The sequence below is a fragment of the Carlito syrichta genome, unplaced genomic scaffold (genome assembly GCF_000164805.1).
Source record: "Carlito syrichta isolate Samal-C Ts95f unplaced genomic scaffold, Tarsius_syrichta-2.0.1 Scaffold272310, whole genome shotgun sequence".
NCBI classification, from domain to species: domain Eukaryota; kingdom Metazoa; phylum Chordata; class Mammalia; order Primates; family Tarsiidae; genus Carlito; species Carlito syrichta.
This window is the reverse complement of record NW_007216406.1, coordinates 233,220-255,126: the sequence shown is the minus strand read 5'-3', so window position 1 is coordinate 255,126 and position 21,907 is coordinate 233,220. Positions and strand designations below refer to the sequence as shown.

Here is a 21,907-nt window from a genome sequence, read left to right as displayed (position 1 = left end):
GTTAGACATCTCATTATTGAGGCTGCATGATTAGGAGGAAAATAAATTATTTGAATGGGTGCTGACAATAACATGGTATTTTGAATATCGGCCTGCAAGAAAGGAACTAGGGGAGTCAAACACAAAAGAAACACATCACCTAAATGCACTGGATGGGATTTAACTGTCTAGCTTTTTTTTTTTTAAGCAGGATTTATTGAGAGAACAGAAAAGCTCCCACAGTGGGAGGGGACCCAAGAGGGTTGCCCAATTGTCCACCTTCTTAAACTGCCAGGATGAAATTAGTTCTCAAGAAGACAGTCAGCCAACCGTGAAGTGCTCCCAGTTGCTGCTGAATACCACATGCTTTGGATGTTACAGGAGTCCCATTTGCCCCAGCTGACTTAAATTTCTGCCTGTCTTGTGGACTGGTTGGCTCACAAACTCTTTCAAAAAAGTGTGTAGAATATAATTTTATACAGCTTGCTCAACTGTAAGTGTGCATGTGTGTTTAAACCAAACCTAAAAAGCTTATAACAGAGCTGCATAGCAGTAGCTATTTATTTCAGAATCACATTTGTAAACATGAGAATTACTTAATTATGAATTCCAGGTTAGCTCTTAAATAATTGTAGAATTATATTTTTGCTGCTGTTATATTGAAAGAATTTTTAAATGTCATCTTGAAATAGAAATATGTATTTTAGATGCTACTGCAAAAGTAAGTTAAGAAGACTTTTTAAATGAATGCATTATGTTTATTTTTTCCCTAAGAGTTATAAACATGAAACTCATTAAATTACCTATAATGGAAGTGATTAATGATTTGTGAGCAAGCTGGTGTGGCCAGACGTTGTATACAAACTTTGATATCCTATAGAATGCTTCATTACACTTTTGAAGTTCTCTTGTCTAATCTGAACTTGCATTCCATGTGATAACATGGTATATGTACCAATATTAAAGTAAACGAACATGGAAATAATAATAAAAACAATTCTCCTTATCTTAAAAAGTTGACATTCTGGAGTACTGACAGGCATGACTTTTTGCCTCAACATTCATTTTAAGAATTAATGGTCACTGTTGTTTATTTAATTTAGCAGATATATCTGAAATGATGAGGTACACAGAGATGAAATAAATGTAAAATACAGTGCCAGGCTCCTGGCAAGACCCAAGCAAGGATGTCTCTGCTGTAGCCTTTCTAAGTCAGCGAATCATCATAAATGGCATCTGAATTCCAAAGGAGACATTTTTTTTTAAAGTGAGAAAGCAGGATTTATTGAGAGGATAGGAAAGCTCCCACAGTGGGAGGGGACCCAAAGGGGTTGCCTCCAAAGGAGACATTCTTACCTGTTTGGTAATATCATACACTATAACAGCTGCAGCAGATCCTCGATAGTACATAGGAGCCAATGAGTGAAACTGTTTAAGAATAATGAATAGTTTTAGGCTAAAGTGAACAGATTTTATGCAACCCAAATTAAATACAAAATTTTTATCCTACACCATCCCTACAGACTCCCTAAATTTCCCCTAAAATTTTTCCAGGGTTTATATTAAATAATACATTTTCCTCCCCAACTACACATACCTTTGTGGTTTATAGACCATGAAATCCACTCTTGAGCAAAGGCCAAAGACAAATTTTATTATAAATGTTGCCAGCCTATAAATTTTCTCCTCTGTACTACTTACGGCTTTTCTAATATGATTGACCCAGGGCAAGCTCTTTAAAATTATACAGCACTAAGGAAAAGATGTAGGCCAAGGAGAGGGAAACGGAACACTGGCAGAGATCATAGGATCCTTGCTGAGACATTAATGAGGAATGCCCAGCAAGGGCAGTCTCTGGTCTGGAAGGCAGCCACCCCTTCCACAAGGGGCTTTCTCGTCACCCAAGGTCCACAAATGAGGAGACATTAAATGAGCTTCCTCCCGAAACATTAACAGAGCAAGTATCACTAGTCCAGAAAACATGTACTTTGTGTATATTTTGGAGAAGGATCCAGTCTTAATTTGTTAAAAAATATGTTGAAGGAGTTGTGAAAGTCAATAAGAAAAAGGCAGCTCAACAAAAAAAGGGACACAGTATATAGAAATCACAGGAGATATATAAATTGCCAATAAATATTTTAAAGAATTAAAATTAGTGAAATGAAAATAAAAGCAATGATGAGGCACTTATTATCAAATATTAAAAAGATTTATCATGTCCAGTGTTGGTATGGTTTTTGGAAAGAAGACATTCTCATACACAACATGGAATGTGCTTTAAACCTTGAAATGTACATACTGTTTGACACTGCTGTTTGACTCAGCAATTCCACTTACAGGAATGTATACTAGAGTGTATATATCACACACAGGAAGATATATCCCTGTATTGCATATGGGAGCAAAAATTTGAAAACCACCTAAAGGTTCTTCATAGGGAACTGATAAGTCGTATAATGTTATGAACTGAATATTTGTGTCTCCCCCAGAATTCTTATGTTGAAACCCTAATCCCCAAAGTGATAGTATTAGGAGGAGGGATTTTAGGGAAGTCATCGAGATTAGATAAATTCACGAGGATTGAGTCTTCATGATGGGATTAGTGCCCTTACAAGGAGAGGAAAAGTCCCATATGTCTCTCCACTATGTGAGGATATATCAAGAAGGCAGGTTTGCAAGCCAGGAAGTCAGCTCTCATAGTCACTGAATCAGCTGGCACCTTGATCTTGGACTTCCCAGCCCCCAAACTGTGAGAAATAAATGTGTTGCTTAAGTCACCCAACCTATGATCTTTTGTTATGACACTCCAAGCTAAGACATATCTGTATCCAATGGAACATCCTACAACCATTATATGACAAGGATTTGTATTTACAGGAAAATATATCTTTAGCATACTGCTCAATGAAAAACACAGTCTCAAAGCAGTATCTATAGCATAATACAAGTATAGTTTAGGGTAAAATATGTGTGAGAGTATGTCTCTGTGTCCCTCAAAATCTTAGAAACTAGTGATTTCTAGTTATTTTCACATTTTTCCTTATAAGACTCTGTATTGGATAAATTTTTACAATGGATTTTAAATAAAATGATTTTTTTATTTTCTTTGAGTTGGAGTCTCACTGTCACCCTGGCTGGAGTGCAATGGCATGCTCACGGCCACTGCAGCCTTGACCTACTGGACTCAGAAGATCCTTCCACCTCAGCCTTCCAAGTAGCTGGAAGCACAGGCATGTGCCACCATGCCTGGCTAATTTTTTTGATTTATTATAGAGACGAGGTCTCACCATGTTGCTCAGGCTGCTCCCAAACCCCTGAGCTCAGGCAATCCTCTTGCCTCCGCCTCCCAAAGTGCTGATATTACAGGCTTGAGCCACCATGCCTGGTGCGAGTAAAATGATTAAAAAAAATTTTTTTTAAAGCACCCATTTTTATTGGCGCCTTGGTGGAGGAAACAGAAAAGAAGAAAGGATGGATCTTGAAGCTTTTCTGGCAAACAACAAAACCATAACTCATTCATTTTTTACTTCCCTCACAGTACTTATCATTGGATCAATGCTTGCCAAATCAAAGTGATCATGCCTGGACATCTTAAGCACATGCGTTCACTTGGTTTTCTTGGTACTGCACCAAGGAGTGCCGGTAAGGCACTCACAATGGTGTGGAAAGGAAGGAGGTTACCCTCCCCCTCCTTCATGTCCCTCCATACGAGTCTCCATCTTGAAAAGAAATTACCCTGCAGTTTTCAGAAAAGGGAAAGAGTTGTACGAAGCTCAGGATGAATCAGGGAGTTCACAGCTGATCTGTGCAGTAGCCAACATGCCGAAGGGTCTTGGCCTCACCCACTGTCCTCATTCCAGAACTCATTTGAGGACAGCGGCCACTCACCATGCATGCCTTTCCATACTCACTGACTGCCCAATGCCGTGTGTGTTATAATTATTAGGCATCCATAAGTCTATTTTTAACCCACCCTTTGGCAATCCATCCCTCACACATAAAAAACAAAATCAGAATTCCTGCCCGCAGGGAGGGAAAGGCAATGTATTTTTGGAAACATTCCTGCTTTGACGAGGGTAGGGAGTAACACAATTATACATAATGACTATTTTTTCAAAACAGCCTCATAAAAGAGTAGTCCACAGAAACACACAAGGTAGAAGAGTCAGTAACAAACTTTATTTCTCAAAAGTGAAAATGCTCATGGACTCAGGCCCAAAGAGGAGCAAACTGCAGATGTCTTCTAAGACAGAGTTCATTTTAGGCTAAAACATCATGAACCGAATCTAAAACAGTCACTGGTGTGCAGGTCTCATGAATTATTGAAGAGATCTTGGTATATAATGCATTACTCATTCGTTCCTTCCTCCAAATGGAATCACTTTGAAATAAATCTGTTGGTGAAGCCACTTAAACAACTTTATTGCTGCGGACTTGAGGGTTTTAATGAGTTAGAAGTTCACATCTCAGTTCCAAAACTCAATAATGCACTGACCAAAGGATATTTGTGGAGGACAAAAAGATAAATTACTTCTAGTTCACAATGTATATACTTTTCCCCATACAAATATAAAACCACAATAAGCCTCAAAACTCAACATAACATAATTCAATACTTGTGAAGTCAGAATTAAGACTGATGGAATAAAAAGAGTCTTCTAGAGATAAAGCTCACAATCAAAGCTTTATTTTTAAGTCTCACCTTGAAAAGTTATTTAAAAATGAGCACAACAGATGCCAATTCAAAATCCCTTTTTCTCCAACTATCCAACAAAATATCTAGAAGGCCAAATTACAGTATTTAGATAACATTCAGGTGTCAATTATTGTGAAGCAGCCCGGAGTATTGTGAAAAGTCAGTTTGTTGCCTCAAAAGAAATGGATGTTTATGTCCTTAGTGAGTATAATTATTTGTTTTCTAATTGCTGGATGCCCACACGGTAAGAGAGAAGGGAATGGCCTTCTTCAAGCACTTTGAGCTTCTCGGACTTCTCAGCTTTCACAGACAGACGCTAACCCTGCCCATACCTCCAGCCACTGGCAGAAGGACAAATGAGCATGACCTTTCTGGAAAGCTGCTAGACAATGCATTTCAAGAGTCTTGCAAACATTTATACGCGTTGATTTGAAATTCCACCTCTTAAGGAAAGAACCAGAGATAGTCACAAAGTAACCAGAATCATTCTAGAATTATGGGTTATGCTGAAAAATTGCAAATAATCTCAATGTCTAACCATTAAGTGATGGAAGCAGAAATGTTGGTTTTGCCATATAATGGATTATTGAGCGGAAATTAAACTCAAGTTTTTGAAAAATATTAACTGGCACATGCAGCAGGGCGCCATCGTCTGGTATATTCCCGGGTCTTCTGCAGAGCACTAGGCTTTCGAGGTATTTTGCAAAAAAAAAAAACAGGTTTCAGTCAGGCTCGGTGGCTCAGCCTGTAATCCCACGCCTTTGGGAGGCTGAGGTGAGTGGATTGCCTGAGCCTGCGGGTTCGAGATCTGCCTGGGCAGCGAGACCTCATCTCTACAATAAATCAAAAAATCAGCGAGGCGTGGTGGCGCATGCCTGTAATTCCGGCTATTCAGAAGGCTGAGGCGGAAGGATCGTTGGAGCCCAGCGGGCGAGGCTGCGGTGGCTGGGAGCGGCGACTGCACTCCAGTCTGGGCGACCAAGTGAGACTCCAACTCAAAAAAAAAACCAGGTTTCCTGGCCAAATAAGTTTGAGAAACCTCATATATAATAATGCTCCCCTAAAAGTTTACAAAGTGTTATTAACACCTTAAAGGCCCTGAAAATTCTATAGTAAAGAAACCTATTTATTTGGGTTTTAATTCAACCTTTTCCTTTTTCGCCCCCACTTTTTTTTCACGTATTGTTTATTAACATCTTGAGACCTAGTGTGATGAGGACCCATCTTCGGGGCATCTTATGAAAAGTACTAGACTCAGAGAGAGAGTTCTGAGGCCTGTTCTGACTCTATCCTGGTTTCTGCATTTTGTGAAACGCGGGTAACAGAGCGGATGGGGTCCGAGGTGACAGCTGAAGTTTTCCAGCTGTGACAACATTCATGGCCAAGGTAGAACCAGGCTGAAAATGGAAGCTCTAGCCTTCCCTGTAACACACGCCTCTCTCTTTCCATCCTGCACCATCGTTGTGTGTGTATACACACGACTCTCCAGCACAGAGGAATATATTATTCCAGGAAATCTCCTAATTCCCCAGACCACCCAGTCTGCTTTAGTCAAAATTCCTTAAATGCAGGTTTGTGGCATCATAAATTCCACAGCAGCAAAATTCTGCAGGTCAGGAATGAGCAGGGCTGGAAAATACAAGAAGTTTCCAAACAAGCACAGACCCAGCTGGGCTCTGCCTCCCCAGATGAGAACCGTCCAAGCCAGAATGCTCTGGCATTGGGTCCTGGAACTTGCAGGGATGGGCTTTGTATCATGATTTGCAGAGAACGCTCTGTCCCGGTGAGTTGCTCAGAGGCAGCCTGGGAGCCCTGAGGGTCTGTGACCAGACCTCTGCCCTGCCTCAGGTGCCAGCACACAGTCAGAAATCCTCACCCTCCCACGGCCAAGGCCAGGGAGAGTCAAGGGCAGCAGCCCAAAGGAGCTTGAGGGCCATTAGTATCCAAACAAAGAGGGAAGTGGTAGAGGAAAATTCCTGAAATTCCCAACATTCCCAGCTGGCAAAAGTTGAATGGAAAAACACATTACTGAATGTTCTGTCTGTGCCATTCAGAAGCATGCTTCCGATTTTTACATAGACCCTCTATCTCCACAGAAAAGCAGTGGGCCTAGTGCCTAGTTAATATGCCTACTCAGAGGTCCAAACAGTGTATAGAGTTGAATAGAAAAAGGGCCGAAAGACAACACCAAACTGTTAACGAGGTTATTTCTGAATAATAATACTATAGACAGACCACCACTTGCTTTATTATTCCTGAATTATTTTTCAAAAGTTTTAACATATTACTTTTGCAATGATGGGTGATGTTTTTTTTTTTTTTCCCCTTTCCTCTCTAAGATTTCATTAAAGTCAAAAATCTTTCTCAGCATTCAGGGGCTCAAAGGTTGAAGCAAAATACTAGGAAGAAGCTGGGTTTTAGGGATAACCTGGCAAAAGGAATGCGATTCCTTCCTGACAAGGTTTGGTACAAACCTTCTTTAGTAGAAAATAATACAAGCCAGGCTGGGTGCTGTAATCCCAGCACCTGGGAGGCTGAGGCAAGAGGACTGCCTGAACCTAGAAATTCAAGACCAGCCTGGGTAACTTGGCAAGACCTCATGTCAACAAAAAAAAAATTAAAAAATTAGCCAGGTATGCTGTCACACACCTGTAGTTCCTGTTACTTAGAGGGCTGAGACGGAAGGATCACCTGAGCCCAGCAGGTCACGACTGGGGTGGCTGTGAGGTGTCACTGCCCTCCAGCCTGGGCGACAGAGTGAGACTGACTGAAAAAATAAATAATGAAAAAAAGATGCAACCCAAATCCAAGCATCTTCCTACAAAAAAGGTGTTGAGGGGAGAGCACAGATTCATTTTTCCTTTTTTAAAAGACAACGTAATGAACCGGAATGTTCCAATCTCTAGAATAATGTATAAAACAGAAATCAAGGATATGATATGCTGTAGAAATGCATCTTTCCTCACTCATGAAAATTACCCAAGGGCAGTGAACTTCAGCTCATATTCCTGTCTGCTGGCAAGCAAACAGAATTTCCAAAAGATCCAGCAGTATAAGTATGGCTCGCTCCATTCCCAGGTATTGTCTTTTGGCATCACACATAGCCGCTGTTCTGTGCCTTTGGGAGAAAGCCATGACAGGTCCCAAGGGTCACAGAATATTGGTCACATCTCTCTGTGCCTCTCCCTTTCTCCACTGTGCTCAGGTTGGTTTGGTCTGTCCCATCCTTTAGTCCTCATGGTCATAGTAAGCGTCTCACATTCAAGACAAAACCCCCTGCAGAAAGGGACAGCAGGCCAAGGTTAGCCAAGACTGCATGTAGAACAGGACAAGAAGGTGGCTCCGTCATGCTGGTACCCTGAAAGACCCCAAAAGAGAAGGCGCAGTGTCCGAGAGGCTGAAGAAATGACCCAGAGACCACAGACTATAGACATGGGCTTTGTTCAGGAACTGACATACAGAGAAGGTGGCCCAGGAGTGGCCAACTGGACAGGAAAAAACGCTTTTGATTGCAAAAGGCACGCAGGTGATACAGCATTTTACACAGGGCAGAGTGCAGGGTGGGGCATGAAAAGGGTGGAGTTTCTAGCATGCAGGCACAGAGTGAGAAGGCACTTACACATATACTGCATATGCACAGATTGGGTGCAGATTCACTCTAGGGGTGGGATTTTCAGTATCATAATAAGCTCATGGTGAACTAAAGGTAACCAGAGATTATTGACCCAGGTGTGCCCAATCCGGTTTGAACCAGCCCAAGGGGTGGGGAGGAGGCCGACTGCCTCAAGAAAGTGACTGTGAGGGCTGGCTTCCTGGCTTGCAGACCTGCCTTCTTGATGTATCCTCAAATAGTGGAGAGGGAGATCAGGGATTCTTCTTTTTCTTGTAAGGGCACTCATCCCATCGTGAAGACTCAACCCTCATGACTTTATTTAATCCTGATTACTTCCCTAAAACCCCACCCCCTAATAGTATCACTTTAGGGATTAGGGTTTCAACATAAGAATTTGCGGGGGAGACACAGACATTCAGTTCCTAACAGTATACAACTAATCAATTCCCCATGGTGAACCTTTAGGTTGTTTTCAACTTTTTGCTCCCATATACAACACAGGGATATATCTTCCTGTGTGTGATGATCACTCTAGTATACATTCCTGTAAGTGGAATTGCTGAGTCAAACAGTATGTACATTTCAAGGTGCTTTTGTTTGTTTGTTTGCTTTTTGAGTTGGAGTCTCATTCTGTCACCCAGGCTGGAGCGCAGTGGCATACTCACAGTCCCCCCCCCGCCCCCCCGCCTCCATCTGGGCATGCAGGCCATGCTGAGAACATGGGCGAAGAGTTCTTTGTGTCTGCTGACCCCATCTTGTAGCTGTGCATACTGACCAGCATGGCCAGAGAGGGAGCCGGAGGGGAAGGGGACATCCCAGGTGGGCTACCCCAGGGCCCTCCTCAGGCTCCAACCCCCTACTTGGGGCCATATCCAGGGTGTGCTCATGTTGTCACTATGTGTCACCCTGCAGGGTCCCTTGCCTCTCCTGGGTTAGAGCACAGAAGGTGGACAGAGAAACCGACCACGTTTGTTCCACAGGGTAGGAGGCATCTGAGCAGACCTGAATCACACACTTTCGAAAGCACCTGGCTTTATCTACCCAAGGCACCAGGTGCCCTGGACTCTGCACTCTGTTCTCCGTGTGCCAACAGGGGCCAACCAGCACGGCTTTCAGAACCAGTCCTAACACCTCTGCCTCAGTCACACTTCCCTCCTTGTCCGAGCAAAGTTCATCTTGCCCTGATTGAATATCCAGAAGTTTCATGAGCACATTAAGATACTTACTGCTCCATACTGGCCACACAGCTGCCAGAGGGATCCTGGTTTTTTTTTTTTTTTTTTCTTTTTGGGGTTTCTTTTGAGTTGGAGTCTCACTCTGTCGTCCATGCTGGAGGGCAGTGGCACACTTATGGCCACCCCAGCGTCCACCTGCTAGGCTCTGGTGATCCTTCTGCCTCAGTCTTCCAAGTAGCTGGAACTACAGGCATGCGCTACCATGCCTGGCTTATTTTTCTTGTTTTTTTGAGTTGGAGTCTCATTCTGTCACCCAGACTGGAGTGCAGTGGCCGCTCCCGGCCACCGCAGCCTCAACCTACTGGGCTCCGGTAATCCTTCCGCCTCAGCCTTCCAAGTAGCCGGAATTACAGGCATGTGCTACCACGCCTGGCTGATTTTTTTATTTATTGTAGAGATGAGGTCTCGCTGCCCAGGCGGGTCTCGAACCTGCAGGATCAGGTAATCCACTCACCTCAGCCTCCCAAAGGTGCGGGATTACAGGCTGAGCCACCGAGCCCGGTTTATTTTTTTATTTATTGTAGAGACGAGGTCTCACCAAGTTGCCCAGGCTGGTCTTGAACCTGCGGGTTCAGGCAATTCACTCCCCTTGGCCTCCCAAAGTGCCAGGATGACAGGCTAAGCTCCCAAGCCCGGCCGGGGATCCTATTTTTAACTGCTAGATTACGGTATTTATTTACATACATCATAGAATGTATTTATTTTTAACTTTTTACTGTGGAAATTTTCAAGCATACCCACAAGAAGAAAGCATAGTATACCAAATTCCCAAGTTCTCCAGAATCCCCAGCTTCAAGATCATTACTAACACATGGGCAGCCAGCTTCCGGTCCAGCCTCTCCTCACTGCCTACTCCGCCCTATCATTGGAATCTTTTGAAGCAAATATTTGACATCGTGTTATGTTAACTGAACCTCAGAATGATTCATGTCTTCACCTATCAGTCAGATTGTGTCACTTTCCTCTTCAAATTCCTTCTAACTTACTAAAATCAAGCTCCATTCTCTGCACCTAAGGCCCAGTCACTTGCATCCTCCCTCCTCAGGCCCCTGTCCTGCTTTGCCTCCAGCCCCTGGCCTCCTCACTACTCCCTGAACTTGCAGACAAGCACACTGAACCTCCATGCCTTCCTCTAGCCTGAACCCTCCTCCACTAGACATCCAAAGGGCCACGCCCCCGTTTCATTCACACCTTTCCTCAATGGCCACCTTCCCCAGGAACCCCTTCTTGGCCCCCCTCTCTGGGCTACAGCAGGGACTCAACAAATACTTAATGACTGAACACATGTAATCCAAATCAATAACCCTGTGAAAGCAGGTAGAGAGGATAGGATTGTTCCCATTTTTTGGATGAGAACCCGGAGGCTTAGAATGGTTAAGTGAATTCCCCAGACACACAGTTCTCCAAAAGGGAGAACTAGACCTTGAGCACAGGTCCTTCGACTCCAAATGCCATGCTTTTTCCATTCCTGTGTTGCTTCTCTGAAAGGAAACATTGCTTAGGTTGATGTAATTAAGATGCAGGTTTATATCAAATGTATTGATTCATTCAACAATACCTACTGAACTCTTGATATGTGACAAGTACTGTCCTACGCAATGGGGAAAACTGGAGTGTGGTAGGCAGAAGAGTGTTTCCCAAAGGTGTCCAAGTCACAATCATGATGGTACATGGTAAAGGGAATTAAGGCTGCTGATCAGCTGATTTTTCAGATGGAGAGATTACCTTGAATTATCTGGTGGGCCCAATGTCATCGCAAAGGACCTTATCAGTGCAAAAGGGAGGCAGGTGAATCTAAGAGAGATTTGAAAACACTACTTTGCTAGCTTTGAAGATGGAGAGGGGGCTACAAGTCAAGGGATGTGGGCAGTTTCTGAACAAAGCAAATACTCCAGGAAGGCTTACAGTCCTGCTGATGCTTTGACTGTATTCCAGTAAGAACCGTTCCTAACTTCTGACCTTCAGAGCTCTAGGAGAGTCAATGTGTATTTTTAAGCTACCAAGTTTGGGGCAATCCATTGCAGTAGCAATAGGAAACAAACAGAGAAAGTGAAGAAGATAAACAATGGCCCCTGTTCTCAAAAAAGCATCCCTTCTTCTTGGAGTGTGGGGTGGAGTTAGGGCACCTTCCAAGGGGCCACTCTGAATATAGACTGTCTTCAAGCAGCAAGTCTGTGTTCTAAGGATGCTCCAGCTGCTTCTATTAAGATGGCCTTCTTTTGTTACAAAACAAAGTCCATCTGCCTAATTTTCTATTCATGAATGACATTCGCAGGCTCCATAGGCCTGTATTCTAACAAGACTCAGGAAATTAGCTGCATAAAGGAAAAAGAACAGGAGAGAAGGGAAGGGGAGGGAGAGAGGAGACTAGACTAGGTAAAGGGCTCCTTAGATGCTCAACAAATGCACCTCCAGATCCTCTGAAACTCCAGTCCCAGCAGTCATCTGTGTCTCGGCCCCAGGTCCTCTGAGAATCTGCAGAATGGAAACTTGGCCTCCACCCAAGAGGCGCAGACAATGCTTCATAATTAGAAGCCACTCAGGGCATCCCAGACTAAAGCACACACCAGTAAGTGTCATTGCCTGACTCGGGAAGGTGTTCAACTGGTGCAGTCACTGCCCCTCCCAGAACAAGCGTGGCCCTGCCAAGGGGGTAGAGGAAGGAGGAGGGGGACATCGGAGGGAAAACAGAAACAATGAGGTCTCCCGTGACAGATGCAACCCATGAGAAGCGAGGGGAGAGGGCAGGGTGGGAGCCCGTTCGTAAGCAGGAGAAGCTCATCCCTGCTGGGTCGAGTGCTTCTTTCTGCTAGCCTCTGCCCCCCACTGCCCATGCCGTGTCCCTCACTGCCAGCTCAGCCACCTCTTGGGCTGCAGGCAGAACCGTTTAGTGTTTCCTAAGGACTTCCAAAATCTGTCTTCATATTGGACATGTCTTTCCTCTTTCTCTCCTGTCAGTGGCCTTCTGACACCAGGAGGACAATTCTGCACCTGCACTCCTATTTTCCTCAAGGACACAGCACCCCAAAATGGCACAACAGTCCTGGGGCCACATCTGTGAGCCAAGGAGGTCCCAGTCCTGCCTGCACAGCTGTTGTCAGAGTCCCCTTACAGCCTCTCCAATACCTTTGTTCATGCTTTCCTTTCACGGTTCCTTTTTTTTTGAGTTGGAGTCTCACTCTTGTTGCCCAGGCTGGAGTGCAATGACACGCTCACAGCCATGGCAGCCTCAACCTGCTGGGCTCACGCGATCCTTCCGCCTCCACCTTCCAAGTAGCTGGAACTACAGATGCACACCGCCACGCCTGGCTAGTTTTTATGATTTATTGTAGAGAAGAGGGCTCACCAAGTTGCCCAGGCTGGTCTCAAACCCCTGGTCTCAGGCCATCCTCCTGCCTCGGCCTCCCAAAGTGCTGGGATGACAGGCTGAGCCACCGCACCCAGCCTCCTTCCACAGTGTCTAGCACCCATTTTCTAGTATCAGTGAAACTCTCCAGCCCTCAGCTAAAAAAGATTCCTAAGGCTTCGCCTACAAGGAGCTCACCGGCAGGGCCCTCACCACAGCTGTTTATCTTGTTTTTAAAGCTGCAAGCTCCAGGCCTGTCGCCCCACATCATTGCCACTCAGTATTCCCCTTCAGAAGGGCTATTAGGGAGATGGCAAGAAGGCATATCTCCTTCCCCAGGACCTCAGTGTGTGCTGGTTGAGAGTCCTGTGAGCTTTATGGGGAGGGGGCAGCCCCTCGCATGCCCGCTGCCCTCTGCCACTGAAGGGACTTCCTGTGAAGACAGTTCTAACGTAGGTGGGAGGGCCGCATGAGAGGGTGAAGCAACTCCCCTCCAGCAGCAGGTTCTGAGCAGGGCTCCGGGGTGTGTTTGTGGTGGTGCTTGAAGCTGAGCCAGGGTTTCCAACGACGGCGGGGCAAGCAGAGAAGAAAGGAGCTGCTCATTCTGAGCGTTAAGAGGCCCCATTCTTCAAGAACTTCTGAAGGTCAAAGTTGCCCGACTTTAGCAACAGCTATGAATAGCGAACCACTCTCTTGACCACAGGCGTGGGGGCCCTGACGAAGGAAGGAAAGGGAGCAAAAGAGTTTCTCTGGATGTTTTTAAGCCTGAGCTTGACCTCAAATATCTGCTGGCCTCTAGTTCCCTTTGCTTTCCCAAGGACCCATTCAGAGCCTGCATGTCTGCCACGGTTTTGCACATATGCATCCCAGCACTTTGAACACATGGTCGCCCATCCCCTAACCTTTCAAACGATAGCAGGCTGGCAGCTGCTTGCAAAAGTAACCCAGAGGAGGTGAAGAAGCAAGATGGCTAAACAGCATGGGGTGCCCAGATTTCCTGACTGCATCCATTAAACTGTCGGCTCCTGGAGGACATGAGCACGGCTCTTTCTTCTTCGGGTACCCAGAGTGCAAGGGAAACTCTTGACAGAAGAAACAAGTCAAGAAGAAACACACTTGGGCAATGCAGAGAGAGACATTTATCACATTATTCTCTGTGATTTTCTGAAATGCTTGAAATATCCACAGTTGGAGGGGAAAAAAAGCATGCACACTAACTGGGAAAGCAGTATAAGTCTTTTGAATCAGTGGATTTCAGAATATTACATTATCTTTAGCACTATATATTAAGTAATAAAGTCTGGTCCTAGGTTAGATATTATTGATGAAAAAGCAAAACCAGCTGCAAAGAATATCATACTGAAGATAGATTCCTTCTTTTAAAAATGTAATTTGTCAAATGTCATAAATTTCAAGTCTAGTAATGGTAAACTATTGATAAATTATAAGTGATCACTTCACAGACATAACCTTGTGTGTGGTTCTAAATGAATTTACCACATGGAACACATTTAAACATGTAAAATAGCTAATTCTTTATTAAAAATTTTTTCTCTGAGGTCAACATTGCATTTTCAGTCTGCAAGTAAACTTTAAAGACATGAAAGACAGATTGCAACTTGCTTACCACTCATATTTAAAGGATTAAGGAATAGGTAAAACCAAATCATGCACAAATTCAACACAAGCCCTCCCAAAATCTCAGCTGAACTTTTTTGGTAAATATTTACAAGGTGATCCTAAAATTCATGTGGAAATGCAAGCTACTCAGAACAGTCAAAACAGTCTTGAAAAAGAACAAAGTTTGAAGATTTACACTTCCCAGTTTGAAAGTTTACTACAAAGCTATAGTAATCAAGACAATGTGGTGCTAGCATAAGGATAAAAATCTAGATGAAAGGAATAGAACTGAGCGTCCAGAACAAAAGACTCACATTTATGGTCAATTGATTTTTAACAAAGGGGCCAAGACAGTTCATTAGACAAAGAATAGTCTTTTCAACAGATTGTGTTGGGACAACTGGACAGCCACATGCGAAGAATAAAGTTGGATCCTGTCCTTGCAACATACCCAGAAATTAACTCCAAATGGACACAGAACTACAGGTAAGAGCTAAAACTATAAAACTCTCAGAGGAAAACGGAGAAGTAAATCTTCATGATCTTGGGTTAGGCAAAAACAAGTGTTGGTGAGAATATGAAGAAATTTCAGCCTTATACATTGCCAGTGGAAATATAAAAGAGAGAAGTCACTTTGGAAAACAATTTGGCAGCTCCTCTAAATACTAACCAAAGAGTTACCACACGACCCACCAATTCCATTCCTAAATATATACCTGAGAGATTAAAGAAAGATACATCCACACAAAAACTTGTACATGAATGTTCATACAATCATTATTCATAATAGCCAAAAAGCGGGGGATGTCCATCAGCAGATGAATGGATGAACAGAATGTGGTATATCTTTTCATAAAATGGAATATTATTCAGCCATAAAAAGGAAAGTACTGATCCATGCCATAACATGGATGAACCTTGATAATATTATGCTAAGTGAAAGAAGCCACTCACAAAAAACCACAAGTTGTATGATTCCATTTGCATGAAATGTACATATCAGGTAAATCTAGAGACAGAAAGTAGCCTAGGGCTGAAGAAATTTGAGAGTGACTGCTAAAACTGGATTTCTTTCTGGGCTGATTCTTAAAATGTTCTAAACTGATTGTGATGATGATGGAACAATTCTGAATACACAAAACCCACCATGTCGCATACTTTGAATGAGTGAATTATAAGGTATGTAAATCAGCTCTCAATAAAGCTGTTTTTTAAAAAAAAAGAGGTTGGTAATATTCCACATACCACACAGAAACAAACATAGTCAAAAGCATTTTTCAGTCCACACAGAAACAAACATAGTCGAAAGTATTTTTCAATTAATGAGACTTCTAACTACTAAAACTTCAGGATGGATTATCCAGAAAAGATCAAAGCATGACTCAGCTGTTTCCAAAGAAAACCAGACAGAGAATGAGGACAAAAAGCTCAAAGGCTGGAGTTTGAGTGAGCCTAGAACAGGTGACAGAGGGGTGAGGGAAAGAACCATCCTGCTAAGAAAAAAGTAAACAGGGAAACAGGGAGTCCCACCACCACCGCTTCCCTTCACCTGGCTCTTTTTTTTTTTTTTTTTTTTTTTTGAGTTGGAGTCTCACTACACTGCCCAGGCTGGAGTACAGTAGCACACTCATGGCCACCCCAGCGTTGACCTGCTGAGCTCCACTGATCCTTCCACCTCAACCTTCCAAGTAGCTGGAACTACAGGTGCGCGCTACCACACCTGGCTAATTTTTTGAACTTGGTCTCGGCCAAGCTGCCCGGGTCGGTCTCGAACCCACAGGCTCAGGTAATCCACTCGCCTCGGCCTCCCAAAGTGCTGGGATTACAGGTTGAGTCACCCAGCCTGATCCACCTTGCTCATTTTTAGAAACCATTTTCCAGCCGGGCTCAGTGGCTCAGCCTGTAATTCCAGCACTTTGGGGGGCCAAGGCAAGTGGATTGCCTGAGCCCGTGGGTTTGAGACCGGCCTGGGCAACTTGGCGAGACCTCATCTCTACAATAAATAAGTAGTCCTAGCTACTCAGAAGGCTGAGGCAGAAGGATCCCTTTAGCCCAGAAGTTCGAGGCTACAGTGAGCTATGATTTTACCACTGTGTTCTAGCCTGGGCAACAGAGTGAGACCCTATTGAAAAAAGAAAAGAAAAGAAAGAGAGAAAGAGAGAGAAAACAAAGAACACTGCATTATACAAAGAAGGAAAGGAAGGGAAAGATCCTTTTAGATTTCCAGTGCTCAGATAGAAAAATAACTTTTCAAGAGTACAATTTTGTGCCACAAATATAAGACAGAATTAGTACTGGGCAGTAGGTAGAGCATTAACCAGAATGTTGTATAGGTGAGGCAAAACTTGGTGTGATCAATCATTCCACAACTAAACAGATACTGAGTCATTAACACACGCAAAGCACCAAGCTGCTTGGTGGACACAGAAATCTATGTCTTTCTATTGCCACATCACAAATGCAAAGCAACTGTTTGTTTGAAATTATAAAAACTAAAAGAACAGCAGTACATTTCTACAAAGATAAAGAGGGGTCCTAAGATTTACTGGACTCCGATAATTAATGAGACAGAACAAACAGCAATAGGCACAGGCAACAGCAGGGAGTTTATTTTTAGATCAAACATTAGGCAACATCATTACAAGCATGATTAAAGCCAGCCACAAGCTGCCAAAACAATTGAAAAATTGCCATCACTGGAGAGATGCAGACTCCACCGAGGGACACCAGAAGGACAGCCCGAGGATAACTCAATCAGTTCTTCGAGGGTTAGGGAGATCAGATGACAACAGAGGGCACATACGTATCACTTACATGCTCCACAGATGCACTTGAATTTGTTCTCCAAAACTAGACTCTTCCTCCCCGAGGTTTAAAGGAAGATCACTACTGTGCAGTCATGCCTCGCATACATAACACTAGTGTTCTTAAAAAACACAGGTATATCAGTAAAGTCACAGACGTCTACAATCTCTAGTAGTCAAATTTTAGCAAAAAGCAATTACAATAATTAGAAATATGGCCATCTCTAGGCCGGGCACGGTGGCTCAAGCCTGTAATCCCAGCACTTTGGGAGGCCTGAGCTCTGGGGTTCGAGACCAGCCTGGGCAACTTGATAAGACCTCGTCTCTACAATAAATCAAAAAATTAGCCGGGCATGGTAGGGCGCACTGGTAGTTCCAGCTACTTGGAAGGTGGAGGTGGAAGGATCACCTGAGCCCAGCAGGTTCAGGCTGCGGTGGCTGTGAGCATGTCACTGCACTACAGCCTGGGCGACAGAGTGAGACTCCAACTCAAAAGAAACAAACAAACAAAAGAAATATGACCATCTCAAAATGTTCCACTGCTATCTTTCTTGGAGATGGTAAAGGAACCAAACCACAAACTGCAACACTCATTTCAGCAAAGTGTCAGGTTTCCTCGAAAGCAGTCAACTCCTTGAATAGTCTATTAGAATTGGCGAGTAAATGTCAAATACTCTGTTTAGATCACAAAGAAATCTCTCCTTAGCGACACCATCATATCAACCGAAAACAGCAGGTTATAAGGAACCATGATCCCATTGATATAAAACTTTCAACACCCATAGAGCTATCTGAAGGATGACCATCTAATGTAAACAATGGAAACAGCAGGGTGGTAGAGGTTTGGATAGTTTTACTCTCAACTGTATGGCTTTCTGTGTAATTTTAGAATCAAAATAAAGCCATAAAGCTAGGGATTCAGACTGGTGGATTCTAATTTCAGCTTTCCACCTTATTAGTCGTGTGATAACGTGCACGCTACTTAACCTCTCTCTGCCTCAATGACCTCACCCGTGAGTGGGAATAACGATTCCTACCTCACAGAGGTTCTGAGAGGGCTAAATGCACTAGTATACACAGGCCTTCAGAATAACGTATGGAACATCACGAGTCATCAGGAAACAGCAGCCAGAAGCCTAAGCAGAAGTACTGCAATGCTAAGCCAGCTATGCAGAATTGATTTAATATGCTCAATAAAGGCAGCTACAAAAGCAACTATTTAGTGGGCCAAGGTACAAGGGGGAGCATGGAAACCTCTTTGCTTAACTTTAAATAACACTCCAAACAAATAACTCACTGATCAACTGCAAAGCACATGTGTATGTTAAGAAGTGAGATCCCCAAGTCGAATTCCTCCTCGAATCCATCACCTCATTTGAGGAGCCAGCAGGCGCAACTGACTAACAGTTAAAGAGGCCCTAGGCAGTTGCTTCGTGTGCAAAAGGTCTGCGCTCTCAATTTAGCAGCAAAATAGAAGACATTCTAATGAGGTTAGCATTTGTAGGCCAGAAGAATCACCCTAATTTTTAAAAAACTGTTTAAAATATCTTAATCTACAAATGCGGGACCTTTCATTTGAAAAGGAGATTTAAATAAAATGAAAATTACATACACAAACATTTGGTTCGTTAAAAGAAGAGTGGACATGATAGACTATTCTGAACACTGGATTCTTCCTTTTAGAGGGAAATGATAAACGGAAGCACCAAGTGAATTAAATAGCAGATTGGGTGGTTGGGCCATGGAGGAAAATGAAGCAGGAAGGAAGGAGAGCAGGAAAAGAAAGTGGTGACACTGAGGTAGGGGAGGCTGAGAGGGTGACAGCTCTGAGTCCAAGTCAGACAGGGAAGTTCAACCAATGTTACGCCATAATCATCAACTCTGACAAAAATGTTGATCAGGCTGAAAGCCTCGGTTAAGACCAAGTTATCTCTGTGCTTTATCGATCCTGGCCGCCCCTTTCCACTTGGATAAAATACACTCTAGTAATTACACAAATGCCCTGTTACACACACAGTCCATATTGGTATTCATTATTTCCCTTTTTTTAAATTTAAAGGCATGAGCTTGTAAAATATCTAATCTTCTCCGTAAGCATTTTCAGCAAATAAAAGCAATTAAGAATGAGAGAGAAGTCATCTGCTGTTTCTAGTAACCAAGCCTACCTGACTTCGGACCAATGTGATTCAGGTGGGGCTCATTCTGGTCTCCACCTCTAGGGTAAGTGCTTTACCAGGTGCCACCAGTAGGGGCACCAAATCCCCCTGAACACTGTAGGCCTTAAGTTTGGAAGTGGGCATGACTCGCAAGGTAGGCCAATGGGAAGACCTATGTTCCCACAAGCAGGAGAAGTGCATGCTCCCCATCGTGAGGCCACGAAGGCCGCCTGTAGGTGTCAAGTTGCATCCTTGTCACCCTTGGAGAAAGGAAGAAAGTGTGGGTCTACCTAAAAAAATCAAGCCAGCTGGGCTCGGTGGCTCAGCCTGTAATCCCGTGCCTTTGGGAGGCTGAGGTGAATGGATTGCCTGAGCCCAGGGGTTCGAGACCTGCCTGGGCAGCGAGACCTCATCTCTACAATAAATAAAAAAAATCAGCCGGGCATGGGAGCGCATGCCTGTAATTCCGGCTACTCGGAAGGCTGAGGCAGAAGGATCGCCAGAGCCCAGCAGGTTGAGGCTGCGGTGGCCAGGAGCGGCCACTGCACTCCAGTCTGGGCCACAGAGTGAGACTCCAACTCAAAAAAAAAAAAAAAAATCAAGCCAATCAAGAGTCCAGTCAATTGCACTAAATCGAAAGCCATAAAAATAGAGATGGGCCTCTAACAATCATTTGGAGGACTTGAACTCAGCCCTGTCTCACCGGGAGCCCCTGAGACTTTTCACACAGCTGAAAAGCACATTTCCTTTTTTTCAAAAATCATTTCCAGTTAGCTTTCTGTCACTTGCAACCAACGAAGTCTTGCCTAATACAAAGAAACCTTCAGAAACTGATCTCTGCGTTTTCATGAGGAAGCCCAAGACGGCGCATACTCACCCGTTCCTGACCAGCAGTGTCCCAGATGAGGAACTTGTGAAGCTCATTTCCACAAGGCACAGTTTTGGTCATAAAAGATGCCCTGAAAAAGAGTCAACATCTCCATATTACTGCATACTTTCTTCAGGAAAATTCATGAGTCAAACAAGGTAATGTGATGCCTCAGCACGACCCCAAAAGCTCCTGTCCTTGGGAACCACCGAGAGGAGACACATACCACCCACAAGAAAACACTCTGCATTTCCTGTTAGTCCAACTAGAGGTGTAGAAACAAAACAAAACAAAGAGTGCATTCAGAAGCCTGTGTTTCCACAACTAGTAAGCTTCAATTGTTCTAAGATAATACCCCTAGATCTCAGGAAGAATACAACCTTCAATTTTATTTTGTTTGTTTGTTTTTTGAGTTGGAGTCTTACTCTGTCACCCAGACTCTGGAGTGCAGTAGCCGCTCCCGGCCACTGCAGCCTCAACCTGCAGGGCTCTGGAGATCCTTCAGCCTCAGCCTTCCGAGTAGCTGGAACTACAGGAGCACACTACCACACCTGGCTGATTTTTTGATTTATTGTAGAGATGAGGTCTCGCCAAGTTGCCCAGGGGGCTTAGGCAATTCACTCACCTCAGCCTTCCATGGCGCGGGATTATAGGCTGAGCCTCCGAACCTGGCGACAACCTTCGATTTTAAAAACTGATTATGATGATGAAAAATAAAAAAGTTAGCTGGTATTTTGGCCTTGCAATGGCACCAAAAAAAAAGTTACCTTATATATTTACCTATGCTGATATGAATCCAACTCCAGTAGCAACTAATAGAGCAAGGATAAAGATTGGGAGCTTAACAAATATTTATGTTTTCTCTTATTAAAGAAAAAAAAAGGATTTTATTTTATTTTTTATTTTTCATTTTTCATTTGAGTAGGAGTCTCACTCTGTTGCCCAGGTTGGAGTGCAGGGGCATGCTCACGGTCACCACAGCCTCGACTTGCTGAGCTCAGGTGATCCTCTGCCTCAGCCTTCCAAGTAGCTGAACTATAGGCATGCGCCACCACGCCTGGGTAATTTTTTTGATTTATTGTAGAGACGAGGTCTCACCAAGTTGCCCAGGCGGGTCTTGAACCCCTGGACCCAGGCAATCCTCTTGCCTCCACCTTCCAAAGTGCTGGGATTACAGGCGTGAGCCACCACACCTGGCTAAAAGAAACATTTTAAAGTCTCAGTAGATCATGAAACATTTGCTATTTCCTGTTTGCATATTTTCTCTTAATAAGCATTTTCTTTTTGCTCTTGAAAGGTGTAAAAATACAAGGAATATTTAATAGGTTTGACTTTTCTTCTGTAGGATTAAGTTTCTCATTCCTCAAAAAATAGCAAAAATTGGCTGGGCTCAGTGGCTCAGCCCTGTAATCCCTGCACTTTGGGAGGCTGAGGCAAGAGGACTGCCTGAGGTTAGAGACCAGTCTTGAGAACTTGGTGAGCTCTCGTCTCTACAATAAAACAAAAGAATTAGCTGGGTGTGGTGGCACACGCCTGTAGTTCTGGCTACTTGGAAGGCTGAGGTGGAAGCATTGCCTGAGCCCAGCAGGT

At 43.8% G+C, this 21,907-nt stretch overlaps 1 protein-coding gene across 1 annotated transcript in view; it reads right to left on the bottom strand.

The window, feature by feature from the left end:
• LOC103254174 (ras-related protein Rab-31) overlaps nt 1-21,907 on the bottom strand; it is a 90,868-nt gene that overhangs the window by 51,599 nt on the left and 17,362 nt on the right. Inside the window, exons 4-5 of the mRNA XM_021709673.1 lie at nt 20,327-20,408; nt 1,336-1,407 (exon numbers count right to left, since the gene is read on the bottom strand). Coding sequence (XP_021565348.1) covers nt 1,336-1,407; nt 20,327-20,408 — 154 coding nt within the window. The remainder of the gene's footprint in view (nt 1-1,335; nt 1,408-20,326; nt 20,409-21,907) is intronic.